Source organism: Dromaius novaehollandiae, chromosome 1, assembly GCF_036370855.1.
Source record: "Dromaius novaehollandiae isolate bDroNov1 chromosome 1, bDroNov1.hap1, whole genome shotgun sequence".
Classification (NCBI taxonomy): domain Eukaryota; kingdom Metazoa; phylum Chordata; class Aves; order Casuariiformes; family Dromaiidae; genus Dromaius; species Dromaius novaehollandiae.
Genome location: NC_088098.1, coordinates 163,450,727 through 163,467,003, shown reverse-complemented (window position 1 = coordinate 163,467,003; position 16,277 = coordinate 163,450,727). Strand labels below are relative to the sequence as shown.

General features: G+C 38.3%; 1 protein-coding gene across 3 annotated transcripts in view; it reads right to left on the bottom strand.

Annotated features, from left to right (window-relative positions):
- Positions 1-16,277, bottom strand: part of ABCC4 (ATP binding cassette subfamily C member 4 (PEL blood group)) — a 154,894-nt gene that overhangs the window by 19,524 nt on the left and 119,093 nt on the right. For all 3 annotated transcript variants that reach the window (XM_026119446.2, XM_026119447.2, XM_064504656.1), the window contains 3 exons: positions 13,236-13,325; positions 12,606-12,778; positions 5,888-5,993 (listed from right to left, as the gene is read on the bottom strand). In XM_026119446.2, the coding sequence (XP_025975231.1) occupies positions 5,888-5,993; positions 12,606-12,778; positions 13,236-13,325 (369 nt within the window). The remainder of the gene's footprint in view (positions 1-5,887; positions 5,994-12,605; positions 12,779-13,235; positions 13,326-16,277) is intronic.

Below are 16,277 nucleotides of genomic sequence, written 5' to 3'. Positions count from 1 at the left end.
AAACTGATCAGAATTGTCCTCCAGAGCTTCCCCTTTTCTTTCAAGGTGTTTAGGCCTAATTTTGGTTGTCTGGTTTGCCCTGCTGAAGTTAGCTGTCTACAGTGCATGAAACACTGTGCCTGATTTATGAGGCCCAGATGTTCCACCACAGTAAATGTAACACAACGTTGGGAAAATGGTAACACCTGAATGAGGGAGGCTTACCGGAGAGATGTGGGAAGTCATTTTTATTGACCAAGAAAAGGTACTCAAGTTCAACACGCACGATATGTGTTTCTGCCATTGATACCATAAAACAACTGTAAGTTGCACAAATGAGATGTCAATGTATTCTCTGTACCATCATGCAAATATTTTAAAGGTAAAATAAATAAAAATGCTAGCTCAATGACACAGAATGTATTCTTTTTTTCCTCTGAATCAATCTTAATCTTAATGCTTTGATAAGCTCTCTGACTTTAAAAGGGAAAAGGCAAAGGAAGAAGTTACCATATTTTGTTACCTATGTTTTATACTTACAGATGGGGTTGAGGTCAATGTGATGTAATAGCTTCTGATACACAAAGGGGAGCAAACTCAGTTTCATCAGAAAAATGGCCAGTTATGTTTTGAACTCTTGGTCTGGCTGTGGAGTACATTGTATTGTTAACCTGAACATTAGTCATTTTAAGACGTAATCATAACAGGTTTTCCCATAAATCAAACCTCTTCCCATGTTTCTCTTCAACAAAAGCATCTTATTTGAATGACAGTTTTTAATTACAAGATCAAGTCCTGCTTACATAGAGTTTCAATTTCAAAGAAGCATTGCACTGATATGAAAAGTCTCTAGGGAGAGATATCTTTGTCATTGGATAATGCACAAATCTTGACTAGTCTACAGATTTCCTACAGAAAACCAGCATGGCATACCATTTAGAGCATCAGGCTCTTGCCAAATCCACATACTTAATTTACTACTGATTCACTATGCCTCAATTTCTGTATACTTCTGTTTTCTCCTGTGTAAAAGTAAGGTTTATAAAAAAGGATTTCTCAACCTGGAAAAGAAATCAGAGAGGAGAGAGAGGAACAGATGGCGAGGATTTTCTGAGATCCCACTGGAAGTCTTGGGAGTGGTGCCTCTTGGCTGCCCCAGGCTGCTCCTGGCTCAGTTTGGTGAGTTGCAGAAGTGGTTTAGGTAAAAGGCCCTCACCCTTTAAGGTGAGGAAAAGACAGAGAAAGAGCTGCTGCCACACCATAGTGGTGGGGAAGCTATGTGGGATCAGGGGCTAGTGGAGCAAGCATGAGCTACGCTTTGGCCAGGATGGGCACCCACTCCAGGCTGCTGCCAGGAAAGAGGCAACAGCAGTGCTTCTGCTGTCCTTGCCCTCTACCAGGGAGCAGGGTGGCTGCCTGTGCTAAATGGCTAAAATGGGCACTGTAAGCACCTGACAGGAGAAGTTAAAACTTGGTGTCTCAAATAAAGATAAGGGAATGACAAGGTGTCCTATGAGTGTCAGCTGTGCAGAAAAAAAGTCTGAAAACACTACCATAAAATTATAATCCAGCAGTTATTTGATGGCCTGACTTAACAAGTCTTTCTAACTCTGGTTCCAAGGATTGTATGGATACTTCCCTATCTCACCCAGGCGTTTGAAGTTTAATTAATTAATGTTTGTAAAGAGCGTTACAATTTCCAGATGAAAGGTCCTATGCAAGTGCAATGTAGCATTACTCACTGAAGTGACTGGGTTAGAGAGTATCACATTACACAATACAGCTCTTCCCTCAATGATTTTAAGCGTTTGAAGTTTTGATAAAGAGTATTTATCACTAAGATAGATATAATGGAAATACTCTTAAGGTGTGACCTGGATTATGAAACTAGAGGTATGGTTTTGGGAATGGAACAAACGAGAATTAAAACAACTCCTGAGGCCAGATTTGTCTACGGTTGTATAAAATGTATTCTGTTCTTCCTTTTTCCCCCCCTCTTCCAGTAGACTCTTCTTCTCTTCTAAAATAGAACTAGTTATTACAATGGGTGTGAGCAGACATGCAATAGTTCACGTTCAGTTCCTATTTCCATACTCATCCAACTTGGCATTTTCTCATGACTTCCTCAAAATTATTTTTTAGTCTAATTTTTCTTTTTCTAATGTTAGAATTAACCCTAAAGGTGAACGTTTTCTTTCTGGAAAGTTCTAGCCTAACAAGCAATTAAACTGAATTAAATCAAAAGTTTGCGGACAACACCAAACTGGGGATTGCAGTCAATACGCTCAAGGCAGGGCTGACATTCAAAGGGACCTAGACAAGCTAAAGGAATGGGGCCAACAGGAACCTCATGAAATTAAACGCAGACACATGTGAAATCCTGCATGTGGGACAGACCAACCCCCTGCACCAGTACCAGCTGGGGAGTAACTATCTAGGCAGCACCTCTACTGAAAAGATGCTGGGGTTCTGGTGGACATCTGGCTAAATGAGAGTCAAACAGCGTGCCATGGCAGTGATGAAGGGTAAAAGCATCTTGGACAGTATCAACAGGAGGTAAAACCAGCACATCAAGGGAAGTGATTTAGTCAGTGTTTATTAGACCAACTCTGAAATAGTGTCCAGTTTTGAGCCCCTCAGTGCAAGAAAGACAAGGGCAAACTGGAAGGTGTCCAGCGCAGACCCAACAAGGTGGTCAAGGGACATGCTCCAGAAAGAGAGACTGAGGGAGAAGGGCTTACTTACCTTGGAGAAGAGATGGCTTTGGGGAACCTAACAGCAGCTTTCCCATGCTTACAAGGAAGCTACTGAGGAGATAGACCTAGGCTCTTTAGTGAGGTATACAGTGGGAAAACAAGGAACAATTGCCATAAACTGAGGGGGAGCTTCCAACTGGATATAATGACAAAAAAAAAAAAAATTCACAGCAGGAGTAATTAAGCATTGGGGCAAGTTGCCCAGAGAGGCCATGGAATCTCCATCCTTGGAGGTTTTCAAGACCCAAGTAGACAAAGCCCTGAGCAACCTGGTCTGAAATTAGTGCTGACCATACTTTGAGCAGGAGTTTGGACTACAGACCTCCTGAGGTCCCTACCAACCTGAATGATTCTATGAGAAGAAAAACAAACAAACAAACAAAAAAACCCACCCACCCTAGCTTATGTTCTGATTACGTGATTTGTTCAAGGGCAAGGCTTGGATTTGTGTGATTGAGTCAAGAGGGTTGAACAATTTTGATCAAAATTTGCTTGAAGAACAACTTTATTGTTTGTCAGAAGACAACTGTCAATATTCCAACAATCAGGTTCCATATTTGCTCCTCTTCGCTCATTTTTCTATCAAAGCCTACCCTGATAGCAAACCATAGGGATTTGGGATGGCTTATGCATGAAGGCATTATTGCATCTAGAAGTCTCAGTTACAGGGAAAACAAAACCAAAAGTTTTGAGAACAGTCGGTAATGGAATAACAGTGTACTTCAGTTTGTGCTTTTTTACTCTTAAAAAAGAATGTGCATCAAGTTAAGTTTGTATATTATTAAAATATAACATATCTTTGAGACCAAATTTTAAAACAGAAAGCCTTCTTTAGCCAAGTTTTCTCAAATTTCCTAATATTTAAGTAAATAACTAATCTTCAATGAATGTTTTTATTATTAATGGCACTCATTTAATTGTTACTTGTTCCAGAGGGACATTCTTGTTCATTCGCTTTTTAATGCACGCTTTTATTATTCTTTCAAATTCTGTTCTATCCCCACTAGGAAGTGCATGCCTGAGTAAACAAAGTAATAATAACAAAAAAGTACAACAAAGGCACACCTCCCATAACTCTGATCATTCTTAATATACTATAATATTTCCAATTTGTATAGAAACAGAACCAATTACTCTGAATAAGGATGTCAAGAAAGCAGATTTCTTAATGGGTGATGTGTGTCAGTTTCCTCCTTTTTTCTGTATTACTCTTCTTGCCCTCCTCTGTTCCAAAATATTATAGAAGTCTTAAGATCAAAATGAAGCAGTATAAAAGGATAAAAAATATTTTAAAAGTTACTGAAGATTGTGGACCCTAAGGCACAACATTTTGCAAATCTGCTCCTTAACACACTCTAAAGAGGTCATTAAATCATTCTAAAAAGACTGTATTAGACAATGCATGACAATAAATGGCCTTTCAGGAAAGCAGAACTCTCAGTAAGGCCTGAGCTGAAACAGCATAAAGTTAAAAGTAGTATACTGAATCTAAAAACACACAGAATAGCTATACCATCGGTAATAAAACAGTGAGCAGTTTGGGGAGAAAGATGATTTCCAAGTTGCATGCTTTGCTCAAATGCTTTTTAGCAAAAAAGCAAATAAAAGCATTTACTTTTCATTACAACTGTATGATATTAAAGGTAAACTAAGAAAACATCTTCATGGAAAGAGCATTCTGTGCATAACATGTTAATGGTAGTTAATGAACCAAAACCCACAGAAATCCCTTTGGACAGCTAACAAACACACACAGCTATTAATTAGGTCACAGTTGTTTCCTCACAAGTCTTTTGTTCACTTTAGTTGTAGAAAACACCAACATATCCATCAGACTTGTGGGGCAGTATCCACCAGGGAACAAAATATTTATTTATTACACCTTAAATGCTTGCAATGACTTATTATGACAATTCTGCTAGTTTCTATCCTTGCAAGTAAACTATAATCACTCACTTCACAACTTACTCTATTCTATGCCTCTGAACATCATTCACCTCTGTAGATTCATTCATTTTTTATGATTTTCAGATTTTTCATGATTTTCATTTTTTTCATTTGCACATACTTTGGGCAACTGTTGCAACTCTTAACCACAGATTTTAAAATGTTTGAAGCATCCAGTAAAAAATACCAAAAGAATTAACGTGCTTCATTTTCACAAAAAAAAGCTCAATAAAGAGGTTTTGGGGGGTTTTCTGCTGTTGTTTTTTTCTTTTTTTAAGATCATCACTGAGAGGGGAAGGGTAAATTTTGCTTGAAGTCTAGTAAGTTGGAGTTCCACTTATGAATACAATTTACCCGCTATGTCAGTTACTTTGCTTACTGGCTGTGAAGAAAATGTTTGCAAAGAGCTCCTTTCCTACCTCAGAAAATAGCAAAACTGTGGGCTACACCATTTCAAGGATGCAGACCAGCCAGATTTCCTGAGAGCCTAGGGAAGACCATCTCCTCTATGAAAATAATCAGCAAGGATTTCTCATTTTCTGTGCATGTGCAATGCATTGCGGGGCTGCCAGGATGGCAGGAACGGTATTTCAGAGACAGAGAACATCACGGCTCTATAGGTAACAAAGATGACAGAGGCAGTGCTTCATCTTTTCTGTCTGAACCTTGCTTTAGAAAGCTGACCATGTTCATTACCTCACCAGGCTAGTTCCACTTCTCCCACCACCACCCCTGCCCAAGGGCAGCTGCTGCCTCCTTACCACCGTGTCTCCTGCCCCAGAACCTCTACCACTTCCTTCTCACCCATCCCACACCACTAACTATTGTCACTGCCTCCCTTCAGTCCATCGAGACTGAATTAATAAACCTGCCTGAATCCAGCTGACTCTGTCCAGAGCCACCTGGGTGTCTCCCCTCAGGCTCCTAGCATTGGCAGAGCTTATTTGCTTGGGTATGCTGCTGTACCTCACCTGTAATGGGTTCGTGCCTTGCAGGCTGGAAACCACAGGGCCAAACAATGCAAGAAGTCTTTTCAGGTCATTACTTCTACAGTTTTACGAGTTGCCAATCCCCATAGGTTAACTATGATAAGTCGAAAGGACAGCTAAATTTCTGCTCATTTCTGAATCAAAATTAAGAAGAAAAAGTAATACAATTAATTTTATTCATGTAATAAAAAGAATTTAAGCAGCTGACTCTCTTACCATAATCTTGTCACTGTCAATAATGGTGTTCAAGCGGTGTGCAATGGTCAGCACTGTGCACTGAGCAAACTTTTCTCGGATCGTCTTTTGAATGAACTCATCTGTTCTGAAAAACAGCAAGAGCAATTCAGACAAAAATGAGATGTTTGCATAGAAAACTGAATGGTAGGCAGGTTACGTGACTTCAAACATGACTGTGCAGCAGGAAATATACATTTATGCAGTCATTACGGTGCTTCTTCCTCTCACTGTATTAGATGACTTGAAGGCATATCATGAAACATACTCCAAAAGCTGTCCTCTTAAGATGGAAGAGAAAAGAATTTCTTCTTGTAAGCAGAGCAATAGGTTTCACTTTTGGAGACCAACTTTCCAGGCTTTGATTACAGATGGAAAAACATTCCTATTAGCAGTTAGATTCAGATATTCCTATAGATTTCTTCACCAAAAAAGTCACTGTTATTTTAAGCTTTAGTTTGTGTAAGCAGTGAAGAAAAGCTGGTGAAAGCAAATACTCTTCATTGCAAATGGACTGAAGAATGAACACAAGAGAGCCTACAACTAAGATTCTTGACTTCAACTGTGTAAAGAAATAAAGCAAACTAGCTGGCAAATAAATCAGTTCAAACTTGATTAGCTTGAGAACTTGAATACAGAAAAAGAAATCTTGGCATATCCTTAAATCAAAAGTGTTAACTGGAACTCACATCCCAAAGAAAGGGATAAAAGCTTTCAGTTAAGAGTCTCAACCTCCTGTATGAATAACCACCAAAGAAAGGATATCAGGAGGAAACAGAAGACTTGAAAAAAATAAAAACCAAGCTAAAGCAGAGATACTGAACTGAAGTACAGCATTAAAGTGAAAACTACAAGACAATTAAGGTGAGAACAACCCTGAAAAGAAAATAAAGTTATACTGAAAAAACAATAGAGGCTAAAATGTTCTCTAGCTGTATAAATAAGCATTAAGGCAAAAGAGCTGCTATACCGATAAAACTGGAAATTATTCAAGAAACTTATTGTAGAGAAGTACTGACACCATCTAACTTAAAGCACTGCAGTGAGGCATAAATTTGGGAGTCTACATGGCCCTCTCTCTAGTCGATGAAAAGCGGAAAGGCATGGCTGGAAAGTGAATCAGAGCACCTGATTTAGGCAGCCGTCAGGTGATGAATGCCCTCTAGAGGCACCTGACACTCCACATTGCACAGAAATCTTGCCTCCCAACCTGGGCACCATGCCAGGCTATGTGAATATATGTATATTGTGTATCAGCTTTCAAAAATATGATTAATAGTGACGATGGAGAAAGAAAAGCAGCGTGAGAATTAAAATTCTCATCCAAGACAGAAGGAAGAGCCAAAGATCTCAAGATACAACAGAGTTAGTGGGACCAAAGAAGCGCCAACCTAGAATTCTGCACTTGAAGGCATGTCATTTCCAGGATTTCTATTAAAACAGGAAATTGTACTTTTATAGAATGACTGCAGAACAATAAATGCTGTACCTAGAGTTAAAACAAGACAAAGAATATATATTTATATTAATTGGTATATTCAGACAGCTATACTAGCCTGCATCAGTTGTATGCAAGGCCTTAGTTGCTCTTCCAGTTGTTAAAAGTAGATAGAAAATTGAATAAAATATAACAAAGATTCATGCCACATCAACAGATGTCTTCCTCTGACAAATTATTAATTTTTACATAGAAGTAGTATTCTAGAATGAATCTGTCTGGAAATGCATAAACATTTGGTATCCCATCAAAAATTAAGTGAAAAGAGTTGTTCTGATGGCATCAAGTTAGGAGGCACTAACAATAAAAAGGCAACAAAGTTAACTTTAGAAGAACACGATGACTTAGATGAATGGAGTAACAGAAGAATTTTCCATAGCAGAAAGCACTAGTTCATGATCTGAAAGACTGAACATAATTTTCTGTGGCAAAATAAGGTTAAGCATTCAGCACAACAGAGGAATAGCTCTTTACAGTAGAGATCACTACTGATGACAGGACAAATCATTACAGAGAAGGTGGGCATAGCCTAAACTCTACACAAATCCTTATTCAGGCGGACTAAAAATCTAAATCTCAGATTATCACCTGCTGCCATGTATCACCCAAATACAAACTCACATCTCCATCTGGGGCCATGAAATATTCTAAGTAACTAAACGGAAATTCTATGCATGCTCACCATCATCCTCATCTGGGGAGAGGATCACTAAGCTCTGTCATGACTCTGGAATTGGCAAGGAAAAACTCAGTCTTTGCCTAAATTCTAGTTGCAGCCTGAACCACCAGAGAGGTTTGCAGCCTAACATACTCCTTCCCTGAACATCTTTTGCTAATAGCTTAGCAGTAAAAGCATTCATTCAAGAAATATAAGCACAAGGTTCTGGGCCTCAGTCAGAGAGATTTTGGGCCTTCTGCTCCTATTTCCTAAAAGAAGCTAAAGAACATGGTGGGAGGCAGGTATCCCTCAACTCCTCCTTTCGAACTAGGCAGTGAGAGAAAGGGGCAGGGGCAGAAATCATGACAGAGACTTTAGCCCAGCGGGTAACAGCTTCCTTAAGAAAAGGAAGTTGTTCACTCTTAATGCCCCACTAGCATACGCATGTTTCAGATCATAGTAATACCAGGGTATTCACCCCATTATTAATGCACATATATTTTTGTCATCTTCTCAGCAACACCTCAATGACCTGACTATTCTTTCTTTCAACAGAGAAAATCAGGGCCACACATGATAACACTCAATAGGAAAGAGGCTTATACAGACAGCAGGGTGCATTCTCTACAACACTTTAGAGATAGTCTACATTGAATAGCAAAACAAAAGCCTCAATAATACTACCTAGAAGAATGTAAAGAAAGCCTTTTTCTTTCCTTATAGTCAAGCTCAGGGTGAGGTTTCCTGAAGAGCTAAGGAGCACAGAGAATCGCAGCTTGTTCAGAAATTTTGAAAACAACTTTTAAAAGAACTTGAAACGATTTGCAACTCTCAGGTTAGGCCTATTGTTATCTCAATAAAATAGATAATGGTTGAACATCCCTGTCCTCTGCATTTGTTTATTATACCTTTTATTTATTACATGCATTCATCATAGCACCACCTCTTCCTGCATTTAGCACAGAAACCATTTCTCATTCTTAGATAGATATTATCAATCTATTATCTTAAACAGGTATTTCTTGAATATAAACTGAGCTCTAATAAGGAACTGCTGGCTGTACTGTGGGTGCAACAAAGGTTCTAAAATGAGACTACGAAGTAGTCAGAAAAAGATCTAATAGCTCCATCTTCAAATATCACAGTATGAAATCTCATGCAGACATGTCCACTGATAGGAACTGGACCAGATCCTCTTTAAGGCTGACAGGGGATCCTGAAGCATAGCTTTTAGGAAGGCAGGTAGAAACACCACCAGCAACCTAGCAAGACAATCTTGGGAAGAAGGTAGGAGGGACAAGAACATCAAAAAGACTAAGTACAGAATTAAGTGCTGACAGACTGCAGAGACTGTATCACATGCCAATTAAATATGCCTACCCTCCAAAAGGAAGCAGCATTTCTGTCCTTTACTTGAGAGCATAAATAGGCCCTTTATAGTGCCTCTGCACCTGGCCACTGCCTACGCCAGCGGCCAGGCAAGCGCCAATCGATTCCATCATCCACTTCAGTGGATCAAGCCCCATCATCTTTCAGGCATTTAGAAAACAAAGATGCAACCTGAATACCAAACCAGGGCTGCTGGATGACAAAAGCTCAACCCTAATCTGATTATATGAAAATGAGAACCACCATACTCCCCAAAGAGGAGCATGATAGGAAAGCACAAAATGGTGGTATAGCTGTCCCATTGTCACTGGGGGTTAGGAATCTAACAGCAAATTTCAAAGCAGCCCAAGATTTGGTACATCATTCTGACTCAGTTAACGGTGTAAAAAGAAAACTATCCGAAGAGCGAGAATAAGTACAATCTGAATGAGAAGCAACTGGGCTGCTGAAACAGAAACACTGGATAAGTCATTATCTTCAGTTTAACGTCCTCTCGGGATTGTCCTGGAGGCATATCTAACACTTTACACTTCCTGAGTGGCCATGGAGAAGGCAACACATGCTGATAATTTCTCCGAAAGAAAGACAGTTACAGATAGCACTTAGATGTAAAGAAAGGTTAAACCTTACAAGGTTAAACTGACTGATGAACTGAACTATGTTCAATAGCTGCGTTTAACCAAACTCCATGAACAACCAATTTAAAAATGCAGTAGCAGATCAGTCTCAAAAGTTTCTATCCTCTACAAGCAGTACAAATACCAGTTATAGCATAGTACTGTACTCAGAGCACAAATACCTTAGTAAGATCAATGCCAGCATATTTAAAAAAAAAAAAAAAAAAAAAAAAAAAAAAAAAAAGCTCTGTTACCAGGGATTTTGTTTTAATATATCACTAAAGTGACTACATAAAGCCATGCAACTCTTCTGTTTTGGATTTGACATAACTTTCCAGGATTGTTTAACTGTTAAAAAGTTATTTCATTTGTAGGGATAAGAATTTCAGCTGCAGGACCAAGAAGATAAAAATCACATTAAATGTCTGTCAATCATCATGTAAAACAGGTAAGTAGTCTGACTTAGGCAAACCTTCTTTATGGCATGCCCCTCCCCTCCTTTCTGACAACAAGGACAACCCTGCGGGCCCAGAGCAGCCAGCAGCCGTGAGGAGCAAGGGAGATAAGGGGACACCTGGGAGCTGGAAGATGTAGGAAGGAGGGAGAAAGCAGCACTCCAAATTCCTTCCCTGCGCTCCGTTGCCCAGTTTTACTCAGAGGCAAACAAGAACGGCCTAACTGAGCCAGAGGACCATGGCGGGGAGCCCTTCAGCCCTGAGGAAGGCACGCTGCACACCTCTGTCCTATCCACTGCCTATCACCTTCTCCCACCCTCCTCTTCTTCCTCCCACCCCCAAACCCTGCCTTCTCACATTTGCTTCAAGGCTGAACTAGAGAAGGGACATGGTTGCAGCAGTGGCTGAGGCAGAGAGATCAAGAGCCAGAGAAACAAAAAAAAAAGAAATAGTATCTCCAGAGCTGGCAGCAGCTCGCCATGGTTTCCTATCCCAGGTGCATGGTATGATATGTGCTTGCCACCAGACTAGAGACAAGGGTGCCAGGTACGGGGGTTGTGCACCAGAAAAGGAGGAGGTTTTCTTTACATGCCAAAAATGCCTCCCTAACTGCTTAGTTAAACAAAACGTATCAGCATTTCCTTATGAGCGTCCTATCAGATTGCACAGCTGAAAAATACTCTGTGCTAGTTATAGCAACAGGTTAAGGGAAAGGTAATAATGATTGTAATGCAAAATGAATTCAAAGAAGTTTCAATTTATTATTTGTATTGTTATGGCTAGAGTTGACACAAACATTTACCTTATTATAATACATATTGCAGCACACATTAATCAAGATCAATTAAATGGATAGTGCAAGCTGCAAACACACACCAGATGCCAAAATGGGGAGGATGAGTAAGATGGTATTAAATTTCCACAGCTACGATTAATCACAGTTAATCTATCAGTGCTCAGCCAAAAATAAACTAATAGTCAAAAAAAAAAAAAAAAAAAAAAAAAAAACACTCTGGGAAGGGAATGCACACCTCTAAAGGTTTTAGAAATACACTGTCAGCTGAACTGCAAAGCTACGCTAGTGGCACCACTTCTCCCCCAAGAAGATGTTATAAAAATGAGTCATGCCCAGATGACATACAAAATCCTTAATGCATCTGTTTGAGGGACTTGCTGTGTTATTGTCCTCTTTGGACTTTGAGCTCTCCCTCAAGCCATAGTTTGCTGGAACTATATATTCAGCTCAGACTAATTGATGCAGTACGTTTGCAGTATTGTTTCCAAAATATTTCCACCAGCATTTTAAATGTTTCAAAGATTAACAGTGGGGGTACTTAGCTGTTGGAACAATTCAGCAAGGGTTGTCATTGAAAATTTTTTCTATTGAGGTTCGATGTTCTTCTAGAAATACACTCTAGCTCAAACAGGAATGAATTCAGGAAAGTTCTGCTGGCCTGAGTTATACAAGACATAATAATAAATGATAAATGGGTCCTTTCTCTAGCTTTAAAAATCTCCAAATCTGTTTTGTAATTCCTGTGGTGTTCAGGATATTTTACCTTTTTTAACCTATTTAATCTGTAACTTGTTATACTGGTACCAAAGTAATCTGAAGGGATAGCATCTCATAACAAAGAGTATCTGTTTTTGTTTATAGCCATTTTTTCACCTATTTTTTTTTATTAACAAATTTGCTATGTTTTATTTTTTGCACAGACATTTCCTCCTGAAATCAAAAGAACTCAACTTAAGTTTCATGGCTATGCTGATGTTACTGATCTCCATTTCCAAAGTTCTTGTCTATGGCTATAAGACAAATAACTTTGAGTATTAATTTTCCTATTCTATGGAAAGCACTGAAATGAGGGATATTTTGAGCACATTCCCAGTTTATATCATCTGCTTGGTATCCAAAGCTCAGCTTCCCTGTTTTGAATAGACAATAATGATGCTATCATGGAAGACACAAAACAGCAATACAAACTATAAGAAATACAAAGTATTTAAGTTCATCTCTACAGTGCAGATGATCATATTTAAAAAAAAATACAGCTCATCTCAATATGACAGATTTTGCTTTTACCTTGGGTCCACATTTGCTGTTGCTTCATCAATGATAAGGATCTGATTTTTTTTTAGAACCGCTCTGGCAAGACACACCAGCTGCCTCTGACCAACACTAAAATTAGACCCAGATTCTGCCAGCTGTGTCTCCATTTTATTAGGTAGATCTTCCACAACCTCCTTCAATTGCACCTGTTGACATGTCAACATATTGTAGGATGAGTAACTCCCTTTTAAATCAGCTATTCTTTGTCTGATGACACAACAATAAGCAAGCAAAGGTTTACCTTTTATATTCTGACAAAATGAGTAAGTGCCAAGTTGGATTACACTGTGTCAGTTATTAGAATTCTAACAACATTAAAGCATATTGTTAAGATTTTATTAATGTTCATTAAAATTAAGATATGAATCAAATTATAATCAAATCATCATCCCAAAGGATTTTTTTTCACAAAAGACATATATAAAAATATACACATTCACATCCACACACACATTCACACCCCCCCACACACACACCAGTCTGCCTTTTTTCATCAACAACTGTGCCCTTATCAAATCTGAAACATCTAAAACCTAATATACACAAGCACTATAATGTTATTTGGCATGTAAATATCACATGTACATTATTAGATTAAGTCACCTCTTCCAAGACATTCCACAGCTCTTCATCAGTGTATTCATTGAAAGGATCTAAATTTTTCCTCATAGTTGCAGTGAATAAAACAGGTTCCTAAAGCCCAGAAAAAATAAGATTTTACTACATACACGGGTTTCATACCACAATAGGTAATTTAATAATACTCAGAACTAACCTATATCCGCAATGGCACGGAAATATCCTACAACAACTTATCTCTTGTGAAATGCAAAAGAGTATTTTACAATAGGAGCACACTTAAAGAGGAAAAAAGAGTAAGTACTAGACAAATCTGTATGGAGATATTTCAACAAACAGGGCATGTCTGTTGGCAGAATTGCTGTACACAGTTGTGTCAGTACTCAGGTCAGCACTTACATGCCACTGTTTCGATACCACAAACTATATATATATTTACATGAAATTACTGCTATTCTCCTGGCATTGTTAACGAACATCAGCAACAACCACTGTCAATGGGCTTACACTCCTAAATTATGTTTGGGCAGTTCTGAAAAGCTTCTGTTTGAACTACATCAAATGGAGAGGAATCAAAGAGCTCACAATCCTTTTTTGGTTTTGCTTTTTTGTTTGGTCATTTGTTTTTTTTCCTTTCCCCATTTCATACCATAAAAGCTCTTCAATTTTACCACCACAAAGCCTACAAGAAAGTTTTCACCATTTCAATGCAGTGTTCAAATCTATACGCATTGATGTTAATATATACTGCCAAAGCATCAAACCAACCTCGCCCAGAACTGGAGCACTGCTGAGCAAAGATATAACTCAAAATAAACCAGAGACTCAAACCAGTACATTCACCCATTCAGGTACCAATGTGGGTTTACCTGTAGCTGAAGCAGCTGTTCCACTTCAGTTCTAGTTCAGGCCAACAGCAATTCATTAATCAGACTAGTTCAAATCAATTCACATTGAAATATGTAATATTTGAGAACAGGGACCACAACTTTTGATTCAGAAGTCCCTAAGCAATAGACCAATACTCATGTGACCTGCTGGATCTGAGACATATGCACTGGTACAACTTGGGGGCTAAATTCTTCTTAATAGTACACACAAAGACAACAGTCAGTCAAAAGCTGTAACACTGCTGCTCAGAAATGGAGTCTATTCATCATGTTATCAGCATCTCCTTTGAATTGGAAATATCTTATACAAGCACTTTCTCCCCGCCCCTCCCCATAAAGTCTAAATTTACATTCAGTAACTTCAGTTTACTCCAAAGTTAACCTCTGTTTTGACTTATGCCCCATCTAACCCTTGTGATGTCCAGCTCCAGAGGGCTGCACCAAATTAGAACAGAATTTAGCCCTAAACCCCTTTTTTGTGTCTTCATTACTCAGCCATTCTGAGTGATATAAAAGGATTAAAAGACAGAACATGGTGCAATCAATACAAAAGAACGCATGCATTTCTTGATGTAACACACCAATTATTGGAAAGTATTTGTTGCATTAAAAAACGTCACTGAAAACCTGTTGAATGAACGAAAGGATTTAGTAAGAACTTTAACAGATTAAAGAACATTTTTCTTCAAAAATATCTAGAAATAATTTGTTTAACAATACATATTTTAATACACCATTTGGTGTGTTTTGAAGGTACTGTTAGGTTTATATTCCATTTCAATCTTTTTTTATAGGTTGGCAAAATAAGAAGCTGAATTTATAAAATGTTCATAACTATTATAAAAGTCCTAACAAAAGACGTGTACTGCAACAGTAGATAAGGATAATTTTTAATTATCATTTCTGACACAGATTATTATTTAAAATAGTCTGGTTTATGAGAGGAAAGTAATAAGACAAACCTGTAAATAATTGTTGTAAAAACGCTTCCAGTCAGGGAGGCAGACAACATTTGCATAGCAAAGATTTACAGACACAACCTTCACACAGCTCCAACTATGCAAGCAATTAGAAGTCTAAGCACATTTTTATTTCTCTGGGTAGGTATTTAAACTTACGTATATGAAAACTTCAGTCGTGCCTCATCACTCTCTAGGAGTGTCTCAGTTTAGCATGCTTTATGTCATAATTTTCATAAGCATCTCTCCCTCTCTCTCTGTTTTCTTAGCTTCCCACATAATTATGAAGATTTTTGCTGCAAAATAACTGTCTGATGTTACATGACTATTACTGATAGTATTATTAGTAATGTAATACAAAGACAACACCTATACTATAGTATGATCCTTATTCTAAACCCTTCTCACTAGCAGCACTGCAAAGTTTTGCATATTGTTAGTGAAAACAAGTCTTCCTTTATGTGGAAAAGAAATCCTACCAGCTAGCCCCTCAGACACTTAAAACCCTCAGGGATCATGATGAAAACCCATAACATAAAACTTGTAAAAGTCACAGAACTCAGCTAGATTAAAATAGTTTCATGATCATGTCAATAAACCAGTGCATGAATAGAAACATGTATAACTGAATGCAGTGAACTTTGAGCATCTGCATTGCTCAAGATGTAGAAACTGTATTTAACCAGCAGTTTTCCTGTCTCAGGACTGCATTCTTATTCAGTTTTGCTGAATGTTTCCAAACATAGAAATCATCTGCAATAACTACAGAGAAGGACTTGAAAAAGCTGTAGATCTTGAATGAAAAGACGTTCATCTATTTTCAGGAAAAAAAAAACACTGCACACAAACAAAAGAAATAGAATTTATGTCCATGCAAAGTCCTCTTTAGATACAAAAAGGTCACCAACTTCAGTGAGTAGTTCCCTGAGCATTAATGAAGCCTTCAGTGTACTGCAACAAAAGCCTGCATTAGGCTACAATCCAACTGTTGGGGGTGGGGGGGGAGGAGTGCTTTTTTGCTGGTAACAGCATACCTACTTTCTTCCTCTTTGATTCCTATTTGGACTGGGAGTGGGGGGAAGGCAGGTAATCAAGGGAGGCTTAAAAGAAACACCGTCCATTATTGTTTTTATCAAATTTTCAATTTAAAGAAAGTAATATAACATAAACATGCTGAGCGCCATCCTGTCAACAGACTAGCAAAACATTCAGATGGT